This window comes from Atta colombica, unplaced genomic scaffold (assembly GCF_001594045.1).
Source record: "Atta colombica isolate Treedump-2 unplaced genomic scaffold, Acol1.0 scaffold153, whole genome shotgun sequence".
Taxonomy (NCBI): Eukaryota; Metazoa; Arthropoda; class Insecta; order Hymenoptera; family Formicidae; genus Atta; species Atta colombica.
Genome location: NW_017259243.1, coordinates 184,430 through 200,798, shown reverse-complemented (window position 1 = coordinate 200,798; position 16,369 = coordinate 184,430). Strand labels below are relative to the sequence as shown.

Below are 16,369 nucleotides of genomic sequence, written 5' to 3'. Positions count from 1 at the left end.
AATATATATATATATATATATATATATATTTCGAAATATCGTATTAACGGATAGATCTTATCTTTCTCTTCGTTTAAAATTGACTTAATCGTGATAGTTGCGATTGAAGCACATAGAGAGTAAAATCGCGAAGCGAGAGAACCTTCTGCCTCTCACGCGTCATGGAAGGAGCCGATGATATGTACCTAGCCTAATATAAATATATATGAGCGCGTGTTTTTACTAATTTCGACGATCTATTCCGCGAGTCGATCAATTTCTCTTTCGAACAACAATTTGTCACGAATTATCACGACCTCGATGCAATTTCGTGCATTAGTATCATATATAAATAACGAGCGAGAACATTCTTTGTTACATAAAATCGACTAGATTAACCGATCTCGTCTACAAAATCTCCAGCGAAGTCACTCGCAATGCGATAAAGTTTGCAACATTCTGTCGCTCGTTCTATAAAGCAATACATTTCTAATTTGTATCTACATGATTCATGCACGAAGGGAAACCGCGCACAAAATCGATCGAGTCGGCAGATGCGATGTTTCAGCGGTATTTCGAGGAGAATTACGACCTGGAGCGCAAAGAGAAGATAGGAGAGAATCCGACTATGTACCGAAAAGCATCGTTCTATCTAATAAAAACACACAATTGGTCGAATGCTATCACTAGTATAGACGTTAGTCTATTATGTCATTAGAGTGTGTGCACGATTCGAGCGATAGATGTATCCTCCCTAACGACGATTATTGCGATCAGTTTCAAGCTTGATGTATGGAAATGTGAATTATCCATCATACACGAGATTATCTATGTGATTATCTATGCCCCGCTGCATGAAATAGTGAATTCGATTGGACACACTAGTGCATATTGAAGCCATTGCGCTGATTTTCTGTGTAAAAATAAAATGCAAATATTTCAAATTATAAAATACAGATTTTACTTAACAGCACACTAAAGTGTATTGAAGTTTTCATAGTTTAATCCATTTTTATATTTATATTAAACACACATTTTTACGTGAATTTGTGTATGATGGCTTTAATGTACATAGTGCATGCATCCAATAGAATTTGTTGTAAGAAAAAGATACGGTTTTCGCGTGCTTTCACGAAACGGTCTCTATTTCGCAACGTAATTTTTTACGTTAGAACGACGTGCCAATAACACATTATGGTCCACTTATCGTTGTTTTTCGTTAATACAAAAAGGAGGAGGGCCTCTCCTTCAGCGCACCCACAACGTTTCCCACAAGTTAAAATAGACTGTAAAGCTGACAGATTCTGATATCAATTCGGCACTAACAATTAATTTTCGTGCTACATTAGTATCATTGATGAAAATTGATACCATCTTCTACTAATATAGGTACGAGCCTAATTTAATTTCATCGATTAATCTTAATACGAATAATTAATTTTGGTACAATAAATTAATTTTAATACCACCATTCGCGATTGGTGATTCATCAAGTTTGGTCGCCAACAAAAGATCGATACCTTTCATTAATCATAGTATCAACTGATAATTTTTGTCAACACTCCTAAGCGGAACGATATTTTTACGTCATTAACCGATTATTCTCTTATTATCCAAATTTTTTTCTTAACTGCATTTACAAACTATCCACTGAATAACTATACAACGAATAGTATATTGCAATGGCACGTGTATAACAGTTTAAGAATTTCTGAATCATCGAACATTTACGTCGCATTCTTGACAAGTCCCCAACCCAAAGTACTTGGATTTTTTCGGGATTTAGAATTTTTAATAATTAAAAGATAATTATTCTGATAGTTTACCAATAAAAAATGTTAATTTATAAAATATCGGGAGCATAAAAGAACATTCCGTATTTGGAAAATACAGAGTAGATTTAGATGCCTTTCAACTCTACAATTGTTTTAACGAGCATATTTTGCCAATTCGTAAAACAAAACTCTCCTAGATCGTAATTATAATATTTTTATGCAAACTTGCCAAGGAAATTTCACTCTATTAAAGCTATCCATCGTTTAATATATTATAACAGATCTCTGTAGAACATGCAATCTGTAATGCTTGAAGACGTTCATTATAATTCTACGTAGATTGCTGAAATTCTTGCGTTATTCTTTATAACTTGTAAGATATACAGGATTCTCTCAAATATACTTCGTTCATCCAAGTATTATAATAGAATCCATCTCAATTAAATGGATCTAATTCAAATCGATATCACAAGCACGTTGTAATCTACGCGATGCGATGCAAATTTTTAACGACATTCATCCACGTTATTGACTGAGATTACAGGCTTCTTTTCTTTTACTCGTTTTAATAACTGCAGGCGAATGACACTGAAGAATGAATAGAAATTTTAATTAAAAGCTTCTTCATCCACTTTTTCTCTCCTTCTCTCTTTTTCTCCCATTCGCGCACATTCGACTGATTTTAATAATATTCTTTATCGACAAGGAAACAATTGTTTGTACAATTACGTTTTATAACTTTACTCGCGCCGCAAGTCTCTTATTTTATTTTATATCCAACATTCAATATATCGGTGTTCACGACTATATTAATTCGATATTATTTCCACAATGATTATTAATCAATTTGATTCATCTTACGATAATATACAAATATACAGAGTGGCCTAACATAGAGAATATTGTATCTCGGATGCTAACCGGATTAATAAATCGGATTAATACCTATTTTATGAACAAATCCAAATCAGCTTCATGGGCAAATCATAAATTATTACGTTGAAAAATAATTAGCTCTAATATTAATTCTAATATGCTCAAACACAGTAACAATTAAACTATAGCCTTTAAAATGTTCCGATAAAATTATTATTATAGAAAAATAAAGGAATTATTCGCTGGACGATTACAGTTGTTCTAACGTAATAATTTATAATCCACTCGAGAACCGAGATACGCGACACACGTCACGTTTTGATTTCAGAGTATGTTTTTCCTATCATCGGCTGCTAGATCGTTTACACTTCTGTGTTATCTCAAAACTTTTTATAATTCTTACTACTTATTAATGTCTAATAGTTACAACTTCTTCTCTCACGTAGAGACCAAAAACGAATTTTCATTCGAGTCATTACCTATTGCGTTCATCCGTTTGCGTAGCATACGTTCAATTGACCGATTAGAAGTGACTCGTTTGTGAAAAGCCTGCGAATATAAGTGCAACGCATTTTTATTCTAGCCACCAGAAATCCACGAGGATCACAATGTGTTCCAAGACAACTAAGTTGTATCGCGTGGGAATTTCTCGTGTCACGCGCGATGCTACATCGCAGAAAAAGTACCTGAAGTTAACCGTGTTGTGCAGAAATTATCGTTGGCCTTCTTCAAGCTGACACTTGCCTCTTATTATACTCGATTGTCTGATCGATTCTCTTTAAAGCCCGCGGCACACGTATGTTTCGAGGTCGATTCCCGATACTAGTTTGTAAGTTACAGCATGTATATTTTGGAATGGCCCAGGGAATATGGCTAATTAATTTAAGTTGAACTCGAAGATATCGTTTTAGATACGAACTTCAATCTATTTCAATTTATCGGTACTTCGCTAATTTGTTTTCAAGATTAATTTCTCTTTAAAATAAGACAAATCTTTGAACATATATCTTCTTTCAAGCATAAATATGAACACTTTTATTATTCATTATTTGAATATGTAACTAAAGATAGATATAAATAACTTTCGTTTATAAAAAGAGATATTAAAAGCTGAAAGATTTTTAATTTCTCTGAAATCTCTGTGCGCGAAAGGATTAGTTATTGTAGTAAAAATAAAAACTCAAATGCTGCAAATTACAGCGCAAACCGCGAGAAATATTGCTGAATTATCGGAAACGGATAACCAAACAATTACGGTGCAATCTGTAACGTATATAATATTAGTGTGCTGTGCAGTATTCATAGCATATAGAAAGAATAAATCAAGAAACGATAATGGATGTACTGCGGGCTTAATGATCGTTTCTGCCATTTGGAACCGATCATGCCAAAATATATACAGTGTACGTCGATAATTCTGTGCATTATGGTAAGGCATCTAAAGATGCATTCGTGAAAGCTTTTAGAACACCATCAAAGAACGAAAGAACCATTCCAGTAATAAATAGAGAATATTTTAGCTTCAACTTTCTTTAAAAACCTTTTTTCGATTTTGATAAGAAGAGACCGCTCGTAAATAATGTTCGAAATGTATTTAAAGCATTTTCATATTCGGGTCAAAATAATATATGATGATGACTTACCAACTCGGCGCAAGGCACAGGATTCTCGACAGGAAATGACCAATTCATCCGTTTTCGCACGTGCCACAAGTTTCTCAATTTATTTGCCATGCGAAGAACGTCACGTTTGATGTTGCATATTCGTAGTACGTGTGTGACGCTTTAAATCTTAAATTAAAATATATACACGTAAAGTACATTGATCTCGGTGCACATTGTGTTCCTCGCGGGTACACGTATCTCGATATATGCTACGTGCAAGATTCGAAAAAGAAAAAAGAAAAAAGAGAAAACACGAAGCCTTCGTAATGGAAGGTGTCGAAATGTCGACGAGCACGCTGTCGAACGGATTAAAACGATCATTATGCAGTTACGAGGTCGATTCCCTTCGTATCGATTAGAATGGTAAATGAAATTAATCGTTCATTCTTTTTCTGTACTGTATAATTGCAACGTGATAAAAAAAAGACTGATGACATCCCACGTAATAACGATCGAAATAAAAGCAAATTAATGCACCAGACATAATTAGAAGAGATTTGTTTGATCGATTTCATCGGTTAATTCTTCAGCTATAGTTTAATTTACTTTTTGTTCTTCTCTTATTCCTATTCTCTTATTCCAAAGAGGGCAAATAAATTAAGATCAGATTAAATTGACTGACGTTCAAATATCTAGACTGTTATTTTTATAACAATCATATGTCGATGATCATTGTCATCGGAAGTCCTCTATATGAATTTTCTCGCGGCAGTCAAGATACATGTTGAAGATTTAGTTACATTTATATCCAAGGAAATAGCAAGAAAATAATAAAAAAAGAAAGCGCGAATATACATAGATTTGTGAAGTGACTCGCGAAGTTTCGAGCAGGAATTTCAACTATCCGGAAATTAATATCCGCTTTTATCGCTTCCCGCACTGCTTCCCTCCACCGTTCCCTTAATCCACGAACGCGACGGACATCCGGTGGATTTCTAGCGAACACGATAATATGTACATACGACCCGTATTGCAGGTGCTACTCTCCGCATCCGCTGCACGCCGTAATAACATCGTATGCGAGGTACGTATCGATTTCTCAGCGGAGGGATGACGCGCGTGCTGGTCGACGATGCAATGCTTTCCCGCGGTGTGCCAGTATAAAATTAACGTTGTGTCACCCCTAAGCGATATTATTCCCCTATCTAATCGACATTACCTCGTAATTCACAATTCGTTGTGTTAGCACCTCGCGCGGGCGCGTAACACTATCGTCATATCACGGACGGCGGCCGGCATCGCCCTCTCGCAACACCGATCTTGGATACGACCTGCATTGATCGATCAATGCAGGTCGGAAAAAAAAAGGACGCATACTGCGGTCGCTCGTGGCATGCATCTCTTGTGCGTCTTACGCGTGTAAGTCTCTCGCAATTATTAATTCTATACAAGACTCACTCGTATGAGTATCTTTGCTTTCACCCTCGGCAAAATTCCACTGAAATTCCATTCGCGTTTACGATACACATCACAATTTCAGGCCAATTGCGCCAACTTCGATCAATTGTAATCCTCTGATGCAACATAAATTTCCTATTTTATTTAGAATTTCTGTATAATTAGGATTACAAGTCAACCTTGTAGCTCTCACGGCGTAATCTAATCAAGCGAGTCTTACAGAATGAGTAATGGAGTGAAGTGGAGAGTAACAGTGATAAACAAGTAGTTTACACGAGATTGAAATCACAGTCGGCTTTGAGCTGTTTTAATGTACTTATAGGGAATTAGAAAAAGCGATCTTCGTGCAAAGATTTAAATTTAAAAAAATTGACAGACTCAAATTAGATCAAACTACTTACAGTTTCAGAATTATATATATAATTTAAGATCTATTTATATTTAAGATTTATTTGTAATTTTTATGTATACAAAAATGTGCTTCTACAGATACTTTAGATCAAGTATTTATAATAATCAAGCGATTTGTAAAAAAATTTATGACGAGCTTGAATAATTTTATTAATTATATTATAACGAAGCAAAATTTTTCGCAAAAAAATAGCAGTTTAACAAGACTCATCATGAAATTTCTGGAAATTATTACGAAATCCAGAATGAAATTAGAGTTATGTTTGCGACAAGCAAAATTGTTTTGTGCTATGTGCAAAATCTCTACAACCCCTAAAGCGCATCAGAGGATCATGAGGTTTCTGGTCTTCATCTCTGTTATTACTAGACGGAACCATATAATTCAGAAAGATAGCGAATCGTTTGTCCGGGACCAGTTAAGCTGAATCGTCGGTGCGAACGCAGATTTCGAGAGCTATTCTGCGGTCCTTAACAACCGACATTGTCACCTTCCTCGATGAGAACGTAAAGCTCATTCGCGTTAATTTTAACACCGCACTCCGAGGATATTCCTGAATCCGGATGATAAATTCGGCGAGGCGGAATCCACCGTGCAATTGTCGATGTGGCGAGTTCACGAAACAGATGAAGATTTCCACAAGCTAATTAGATTCCTCGCCGTCGTCAATGATGATGTCACACTCTTTGTTTCTCATATTTACGAGACATTCCTAGGATCATTTACACATCACTGTTGTTGCTGTCCTGCAGTCAACCGTGCGAATATCTGAGCGAGCGGTGTGCCATTGCGATCATCTCTCGTGAAATTTTTCCTCTTTTAAATCTTATTCCCACGAGGATCGACAGTAATTCGATTTGAATCGCTGTTCCTCCTCGTTTATCTATCATCCTCGATCGTCGTCCGTTATCATGGCTCGTACCCTTCCCGTCGAGCATGAGTGACGGCCTAGTTATCGAATCGTCACAATAATAGCGTATGTCATAGTTAATAGGAAATTGTCGTTGATACGTGTCGCGTGTAAATGATGCGTGTGTGTTTGCGAGTGTCCGTTTCGGTGGTGGCCTTATTGTTGCCGGCGTTTTGACGTTTCCGTCGAGTTTTATGAGGGAGTCGGTGTGGGGTGTCCTTTACGATCGTGCGTCGACGGCTCGTGCGGAAGTGCGGCGACGTCGGGATTAAGGAGCGAGCATCTTCGATAGTTCCTCGTCCTGGAGGCAACCCTTCAGAAATTCTTCCTGCGTTAGCTGCCCATCGTTGTTCTCGTCCATTTTCGCGAATATGTTCTTCGCTCTTTCCTCTGCGCTGTCTGCCGGCCTATTGCTCGAACATGCGCCGAGCATGTCGTATATCGCCTGAAAACAAAACATAATACTTTGTTTCTCCACGTTGTATTCAGGCTCACGTAGAATCAATGTATCACCCACCCGTCACACGTTTGGAAAACCAGTCTATTTGGCATATCTAATACAAAGGATAGTTTTGCATCAATACCTTGGAATACTGAAAACGACATCGTTTTCCGATAAAAGAGGAAATGTTCTCTATTTTTGATTCATAAAATGATATCAATCATTCTCGTTCCAAAGCATTGATACATTTCCAATTTATATTCGTAACGATTCATAAAAGATCTCAAAGTTTAAGTTTAAATTAATAAAGTAGATTTATATAGTAGAGATGTGCAATCAAGCATTTGTGAGATCCAATCGAATCGAAACGAATTCTTTGATAATATGTTCGAAAACGAATTGAATTGAATTTGAAATTTTTACGAATTTTACTTTCGAATCGAACTATACATCGAATCTTTTTTTATTCAAAAAAGTGAATCGAATTTAAATCAAATTTTTTCGGATTTACATTAAAAGCTAATTTAAAAATAAAAAAAATGTTTTCAATAACGTTACAAATTTGTTTAAATAAACGAAAAAATAAATCATTTTTAATTTACAAATAATACCAAAAAGTAATCAATATAATAAATGTATTAAAAAGACGTCTTCTAATAAAAAATAAATCTTATTTCTGACATTACTGTAACAGGCTGCATTCAAAAGTCAAAGCCGTTGAGCTCAACGATTCATTCTTTAATATGATTAGTTTTTGCTTTTAATTCTTTATTGAATCTAAATGTACGAATCAATGGTAATAAAGAAATCGTAAGGCTTTGTCTTTTCAACGCAGCCAATAGAATTTAATGATAATCGACGATATACAATGATATATAAATAACTGCATGCGCATCTACAAAAATTGGTACGTTCTGATACAAAGATTGATCGTACAGGTGATATATACAAGAAAGAGACATGCATAAATGAAGAAAATAAAATAAGCAATTGATTCAAAAGTTAACTATCGATAATTGAAAATTATTCGATTTCGAATTTCTCGAGTCTACAATAATTCAATTCGATTCTATTCGAATTCGAACTATTCACAAACCTTTATTATATAGCATCTTTTTATAAATTAAAGATATTACATTTCGCCAGTTCACAGAAAAATTGTGAATTAATGTAGCAAGATTAATACACGTGTAATAATACGTGTACGTCGTAACTTTTATTAAACAGAGACTCTATATCGATTTTAATTATGTCACAAATGCATAACGTATATACATTATATCCCTCATGAGAACTCAATAAGATGAAACATATATTTCAGCGGACATTACGTATTTCCAACGCATAAAAAGAAATATAGAAACATTTAAAAAAATTAATACGTTTATATGTTCGTTCCTTGTCAAAAATACTATTTTTACTATATAATACTAAGAAAATGCGAAGATAGATAGAGCAGAAGTATAAATTTACGTATTATGCATTACAAATGCAATAGTAAATCGTAAATCATGAAAACCACGAACACAACTTTGGTGTTTCACGTTTTTTCAAACAAGAATTCGTCCTAAATCCATCAAGACGAAAGGTTGAGGCATACAAAAACGGTACCTGATTAATGAGCATTCAATGGCGATCGCCGATGAGCTTTCGTTCTACGTACATAAACTATTAAACTATAAAATACATTCCATCTATTTATTTTAGCAATACTTTTACTAACAAAAAATATACTTTTCAATAAAAATTTATATAAAGGCTTATATTCGAATAAAGATTTAAAATTTAAAAATTACATGCCTCTAGCGAAACATAGGAATATATTGTATGACAATTTTGTACATACGTAACTTATACGTATTTAACTATATAATTTATTCACTTTGTATAGTTAACTTTATATAAAATCAGTTTTTAAAATATTATATTTTAAGTCATAATTATCTTATAAAAATCAAATGAACTTATACGAATATTACTTATTAGCTGTAAAATTATCTTTAGCAGCGCAAAAAAATAAAAAATTTCTTTTACTTGTTGCAATTTTATTATCGTGAAATACATAATGCATTTGCAGTTCACTGGAAAATTGATAAATTCAAAACGTATTATTATTTTTCTTATGCATGCGGTGTTTATAGTTGAGCAAATCTCGACTAAGTGATAAATCATGTTGCTCCAAAAATATAATTTATCGCAGATACTTTTTTTTAAGAGCCACTAAAGCGCACCAGTAATTCTTTATTTAGAATCTCTTTTCGTGCTTTTTCCGATTAGTCCACTGTAAATCGCTTGGACAGAGATAAATACGCGAAATTTATTATTTTCTCAACCAACAGTTAGACGTGAGATAAAGATTAATTTTATCGCAAATTGGTAGACCCATCGATAAAACAGAATTATTTAAATAAAATTAATCTTCTTTGTCATACATAATACATATCGAAAAAATTAATCAATCTTCAAATTATATATGTAGAATTATAAAAAAAAAAACATTCAAATATGAATTACGTTGTAACATAAATTTAAAATGTAACATATACATATGACAACTACTGTAAATTATAATATTAATATACAATAGTAATTACAAACTGTTATGTTGCTTTCACATAAAAAATATTTTTCTATATTCAGCGATTATATATGGAACTATTGGTAATCAGTTAATTAAATCATCAATGAAACATGAAAATCTCTAATCTATCTAATTTTCTTTTAGTGTATAAATTCAATGTATATATGATATTGGAACTAATGTGTAAATATCGGTATTTTGATTATATAACACTCAAATTTCTTTCTTTTTCTGTTGAATTTCATTTGTTATCATAATAATGACCAGATTTAATTGATTCAAATTTAGAGAAGAATATTGAAAGAAAATTGTACACTTTTCGATCGATATAATCCATCTACTAAGTAGACAATTCAAAATTTAATAGTAAAATTCTTAAAAATAACTGTTATGTAATAAATACATCCATTATATGTCATCATTTTGTAGTAACTGTTTAAATAACAATTATCTAGCATTAGCTTCTAAAAACCACTACGAAAAAAATAGTAGGTAAATTGACCATTTCTTGTTGGATCATTCTACACAAAAACATTTTTGAAACAATGAAACGTTTGCTTGTGAAAATATTTGCAACAACCACTGTTGGAATATTCAGAGTGTCGAGAATGAAATGTACGGTCAAATGAATTGTAGATGTTGTACAGGTTATAGATGTTTACAGGTTAAATGCTAAACAAGGATGTACAGAGTTTCACCAAATATTCCATTGTTAATTTTCATTGAGGGCGGAAAGCTGGTTGCCGGAATTTCCGTGGAAGTCGCGATAGTTCTGAACTTCTAATAGTGTAGAGATGAATATCCTAACGGACGCGACCAAGCAATGAGCTTTTTAACGAAAACGATAACGAAAGCGATAACGTATCACAAAGAATAAAGAATAAAACTTTTTCCGGTAAAACTTTTTATCGATAATTAAAATTTACTTTAATCTTTTTTTAAAATGATTTTCTCCACTTATATTTAGAGAAATAATTTTTATAATACATTTTTATAATACCAAGTAATCAGCTTTTGTTAGGAATAAACAGATTTATTTTGTACAAAATTAAAAATGCCTGAGTATTTCATTTCCATAATTTTCAAGGGATTGATGTGACATAAATATCTTAAAAATCTTTAAATATGTTAAAATATTATTAATATATAATATTTGTATAATATTAATATTTATATCATTTTAGTATTAATTAAATTTCATTTTACTATAGAAATTCGCTAAGTAATTAAATGAATAATACATCGATTAAATCGATAATACATAAAGTACAAAGTATCAATTATTTCAATAATTATTCCAATAATCAAACACATCTTATTTTTATTTATTGACGAAAGATCGATATTATTATGTTTCAATCATCCAACTTTTGCTAAATATTCTATTTCGCATTTCATTGCGCATTAAATATATTAATTATAATTATATTATCGCAGAATGATAGGCATTTTAACGTATAACTATTTTTTTTCGTATATAAGAATAAATTTGAATAAAAAAACAAAATAATAAAAAGCTGCGTTAAATTTATAATATACTTTTATAAAGCATAACATTGTCGCTGCGTTTTTATCGTGATTTTCTACGCTCTGTTAGTATATAAATATTCCCGTTTCCCTATTCACTCGGATTCATCTGAATATAATGTGATAATTAGTTTCTCAAGCGTGATTCTATCTTTGTGTCCTAATTTTCGGGTTTTATTCCGCGCAATAATCCCAAGTTTCCCCTAAAATATATCCCCGGGAAGTTTAAAATATTATTAGTTCCTTTTGCGTTTTTAGAACATTTCTAGACTTTTGGCAATGACGACTCTTTTCGTTTTATGCCACAATGTTATGTTTGATTAAAATTTTATTGTAAAAAATGATAATATTTCTCATATAAAGATCGCATAAGACAAAATTATGACTCTCATAATATTAAATTTCAAAGCAATATTTTACCTGTAATTTTATACATGCTTACAATTTATTATTGCAAAATATGTTGCAGAATTATTGCAATACATTAGCGCAAATAAATGAATGTTAAAATCCTATAAAGACCATATACTGCCATTTAAAAATTAAAGTGTGCCCTTTTGCTCCACGCATGGAGAGTGTGACCTAGTAATTTCGCGGAAATTTATTATGCAATAGGTTGCACGTTACAAAGTTTCCATTCATCTCGGTTACTGCCCGCTGCCGGTACACCAAGCGGCACAGAAATTTTAATTACTTATTTAAAAAAAGACGCAACAGCTGTATTTAATGAAGCCTCTGGTGTTCCGAGAAAGACATGACCGTCGAGTGGAATAGCTGCGTGGCTACATCCGTTCTCTTGCGAAGAGGGTTCATGAAATATTAGCGCGTCGATATTCGTTGCCATACGCCGTAAAAAAATAAGCGCAAAGGTACACTAAACAAATGCGGAAAAGCAGTATTGATTTATTATCATGCAATCGCGTTAATTATGCAAATCAGTGTTGACTAATATTTACTTATATTTGTCACAATGGAAAATTGTTTATACTTGCATCTCGTTACGAACAACTTGAATACCGTGTTGAATATGAAGAAAAAAATAGAATTCAGTGTGTATCGATAAAATAATATCAATTCATATTGCTGTATTCTTATTATGTATGCATTATTAAGTCTCTCATCGTGAGAGAAGTGTAATGACATGTGCCACATGCAATTAAACATGAAATTATGAACTTGTGACACGGAGAAGAGAAAGTCGTGCATTTTTTAAATGTAAATATATTGTGCTGAATACATCAGAATCTCTTTTTCTCTCTCATTGATTAACTGTGCCGATAGTACTGACGTCAAGTGATAAAAAATTCTGTATTCTGTCGGAAGAGTTGCGGTCGAGTGCAACTAAGTGGAGATAAATCGAAGCGCATGCATTTTTCATGAGTTACGGTACCTGGACGATCTTCGTCATTTCCTGCATATCGATAACGCCGTTGCCGTCAACGTCGTACATGCGGAACGCCCATTTCAGTTTTTCTTCCGGCGTGCCGCTGGACGTTACGTCGATCGCCAATAGGAATTCCTGTAACAAAAGCCGATGGTATCCTGTATCAGTAACGTTGTCGCAGCTACGCGATATCAAAACTTTTATTTCTTCGTTACAAAAGAATCTCCCTTTTGTGTGAAACGAAAATTTATTTCCCAAAGTGTGGCTATGATATGCATTGAAGGGAGAACCGGCTTCAAGATGCTATAATTCAAGCAACTTTGTCGAAGCTATGGAAAATATTTATTCACTTGAAATACAATGATTCGAGAAGAAGTCAGCTAAGATCGTCTTAATATCAAAGGTGAATCGATTGAGTAATTAAAAGACCTAAACATTGATTTTAAAAAGTTTACTCAAATATTACAATAAAAAGTAATTTTTTGATTCTTCAGATATTTTCAAATCTTTAGAAATTAAAATGAGAAGACATTATTATTCCTCTCTAAAAATAAATTATTCTGCTTTCTTAATTTTTTTCTTTTCACAAATATAATTGTAGAAAAATTATAGAAGAGTTGCTTAAGAGTATTAAATTTTAAAAAGTACTGAAATTATAGATAATCTATTATAAAATATATACATATTTTGCATTGCATAAAACTTTAATTCTTTTTCGAGAAATCTATTTTCTTGTTATATTTTCGAGAAACAAAAAAAAAAGACAAAATCTTAAGAAAATACAATATTTAAATATTGAACAAAAATTAAAAGATTCTTTAAGTAATGCCGATATTCTTTATAAGAACTCTAAGTTTTTTAAAAAAAGTCGAAGTGGTACTTAGATGTTTAATTTTTAATTTTTCTTTATTCTATAATTTTTTATCTTATATTTTTTAAATTATTATATAATGAAATTTTATACAATAATCTAATTTCATAACACTGCGAAATTTTGTGAGTTATTTTTTTTATGAAAGATTCTTTTGGAAATTTTAAATAATAAATATTAAACGTCTTGCATATCTTCTCGTCAATAATACTCTTAATATTCCAGAAATTTGTTATCAATAATCATTTCGCGTTACCGGCGAATATACCCTCTTGAAGTTACGACTCCCTTTATGAGTGTCATGTCTTTGTCGCGTGTTACGGCCAAAATTGCATAAGCGTAAAGCTCTGGATCGTAATACGATGTTACAATGGCGGCTGTGATCGTGTCGGACGAATTTGTCCACGCGAGTATTCTCGCCCCAGGCCGATACTTTTCGAGTACTACCGAGTCGTTAGAGAGCCAGTACGTTCCGGCAGAACTAGGTCACCTGCCGCCCGAGACAAACGAGACGAGAGCTTTATAGGACGAAGAGAGGGTGGACGGAGGACGAGCCAGCTCTTTGCTCTTCCTGACCTCTGAAGTGTCACTTCTCGTATTGACCTCAGAGAAAAAGAGAAAAAGAAATAGAGGAGGAAAAAAGAAGAAAGAAAACCATTTCCCTTCTAAGACTAGCTTTAGGCTCATACTTATTTCAGATGCAGCTTACCCGCGAAGCCCGCGGAAGAAGCCCATGGAAAAGCCCTGACATTACCGGAGAAACGACGACCGATACCAGGGAGAGAAAACATCTTTGTGATGCCATTAACTGCGGCCTTACAGACACCACGCTCGTGAGAATGAACGCGAAGCGAATATATGAGATTGGACCGAAGTGATTTTTCCTGAGGTAAAGTTTTTTCTCAACAATACTCGCGATTGGCTCCTAGAGTGGACATTAAAAATATTATTTCGAATGCATAAAGCACTTATATAATCAACTGTCTCGATAAAATTGATTTGTATAAGTGTATTGAAATTTATACATGTAAAAAAGATTCTAAAATTTAAACTTTAAAAAGCAATTATTACTTTGTTAAAAATTTTAAACTTTTTTAGTAATTCAAAATCTTAAAAAATCTTATACTAATATATATCCTATAAATTTATGAATGTTTTCATTACTGACAATTATAAAATAAGATTTTATTACTAAGTAACAAAATTATTTTTCGCTTATAATGCAACTTAATAAAATGAAACAAGAATTATTCATAATTAATATATTCCTGAAGATTAAGTCTAATATTATTATATAATATTTAAATTATATAACGCATCATCAATTCTTGCTCATAAATTATTTATGATTACTTTATCTCATAAATTACTTTCTGTAAATTGTAATAACTTATATAAACAACTTGATATTCAAATTGTTTTAAAATTAATATAACAAGTTTTCACACTTATTATTCAGAGTCACTTATACGGCTTCAGGCAGTGTGTGATGCGTGGATATGGAAAAAGTTACAATACTTTGATCGAGAATCCCCACATTGCTTACATTAAGCTAAGAAAGTGAAGGCACAGAACGTGGATTGCACAATTTTCGGCAGTCATAATTTGATTTTTACGTTACACTTCACTTTAGTTTATGTATTAAATTTATCAAAGCTCGTCTAAAGCTAACAAGTTTACGCAACAATTTTTGATACGTAAACTTTCTTCATATTTATTTCAAAAATGAATAGTGGCGATTAAAAACGTTTTAACAGAGAAGTTTTGAACATTATTAACGTTAAGATAATTCCTATTAAATCACCATATTACCATATTACAAAATATTAAAATATATATAAAGTAAGTACTATCATCATAACAATCGACTTTTGATGTGTAGAAAATATTTTCATTAAAAAAGAAGAGAAATTCTAAATATTTTACTTATATGTTTATTTTAACATTTTTCTGCAGTCATTTAATAATTTCATTTTATATATTTTTAATTGTTTTGAATTAACTAGATAAAAATAATTTCTTGTAAAATAAAAAATAAAAATATGTATATCTATAACATATAAACAGTCTACATCTCATTCCAATAAAATCTTTTATGAAATTTATAATTTTAGACAGAGTTATATCTAGAGATTTAATTATGAAGACACAGACATTAAAATATTTCCTTTTGTGTTTTTATTTATTTATCAACTCTTCAGAACGTAATTTCTTCAAAGTAAAGGAAAATCCAAGATATATATTTCTTGTTTGTTACTTGAATCTGAAGCACAAACGCATTCTACGGTCTTTAATTGAGGTAAAATGTTTCTTTGGCTGTGAGTCTTCCTTTGTTTGTATTACTATGTCTTAAGAACAAATATCTAATTTCTAAGCCGATATAATTAAGCCGATATAAGTTACAAAATGTGTTTTAAGAAAAAACATACAGGTATTCCCGCAAATTTTATTTTAATTTTTATATTATGTTTTTAATCATAAAAATCATGTATTGCATTAAAATCTTTTTGCGCTGTCACAATTATCCATGCTTTGTATGCCATTAGAATTATA

General features: G+C 32.1%; 2 protein-coding genes across 3 annotated transcripts in view; both read right to left on the bottom strand.

Annotated features, from left to right (window-relative positions):
* Nucleotides 1-16,369, bottom strand: part of LOC108685519 (neurocalcin homolog) — a 198,605-nt gene that overhangs the window by 15,188 nt on the left and 167,048 nt on the right. The gene's annotated exons all lie outside the window — the stretch shown is intronic.
* The window catches only part of LOC108685520 (neuronal calcium sensor 2), a 72,491-nt gene continuing 63,107 nt past the window's right edge, over nucleotides 6,986-16,369 (bottom strand). Inside the window, exons 4-5 of the mRNA XM_018190348.1 lie at nucleotides 12,952-13,080; nucleotides 6,986-7,456 (exon numbers count right to left, since the gene is read on the bottom strand). Of these exons, the coding sequence (XP_018045837.1) occupies nucleotides 7,280-7,456; nucleotides 12,952-13,080 (306 nt within the window). The 3' untranslated portion in view covers nucleotides 6,986-7,279. The remainder of the gene's footprint in view (nucleotides 7,457-12,951; nucleotides 13,081-16,369) is intronic.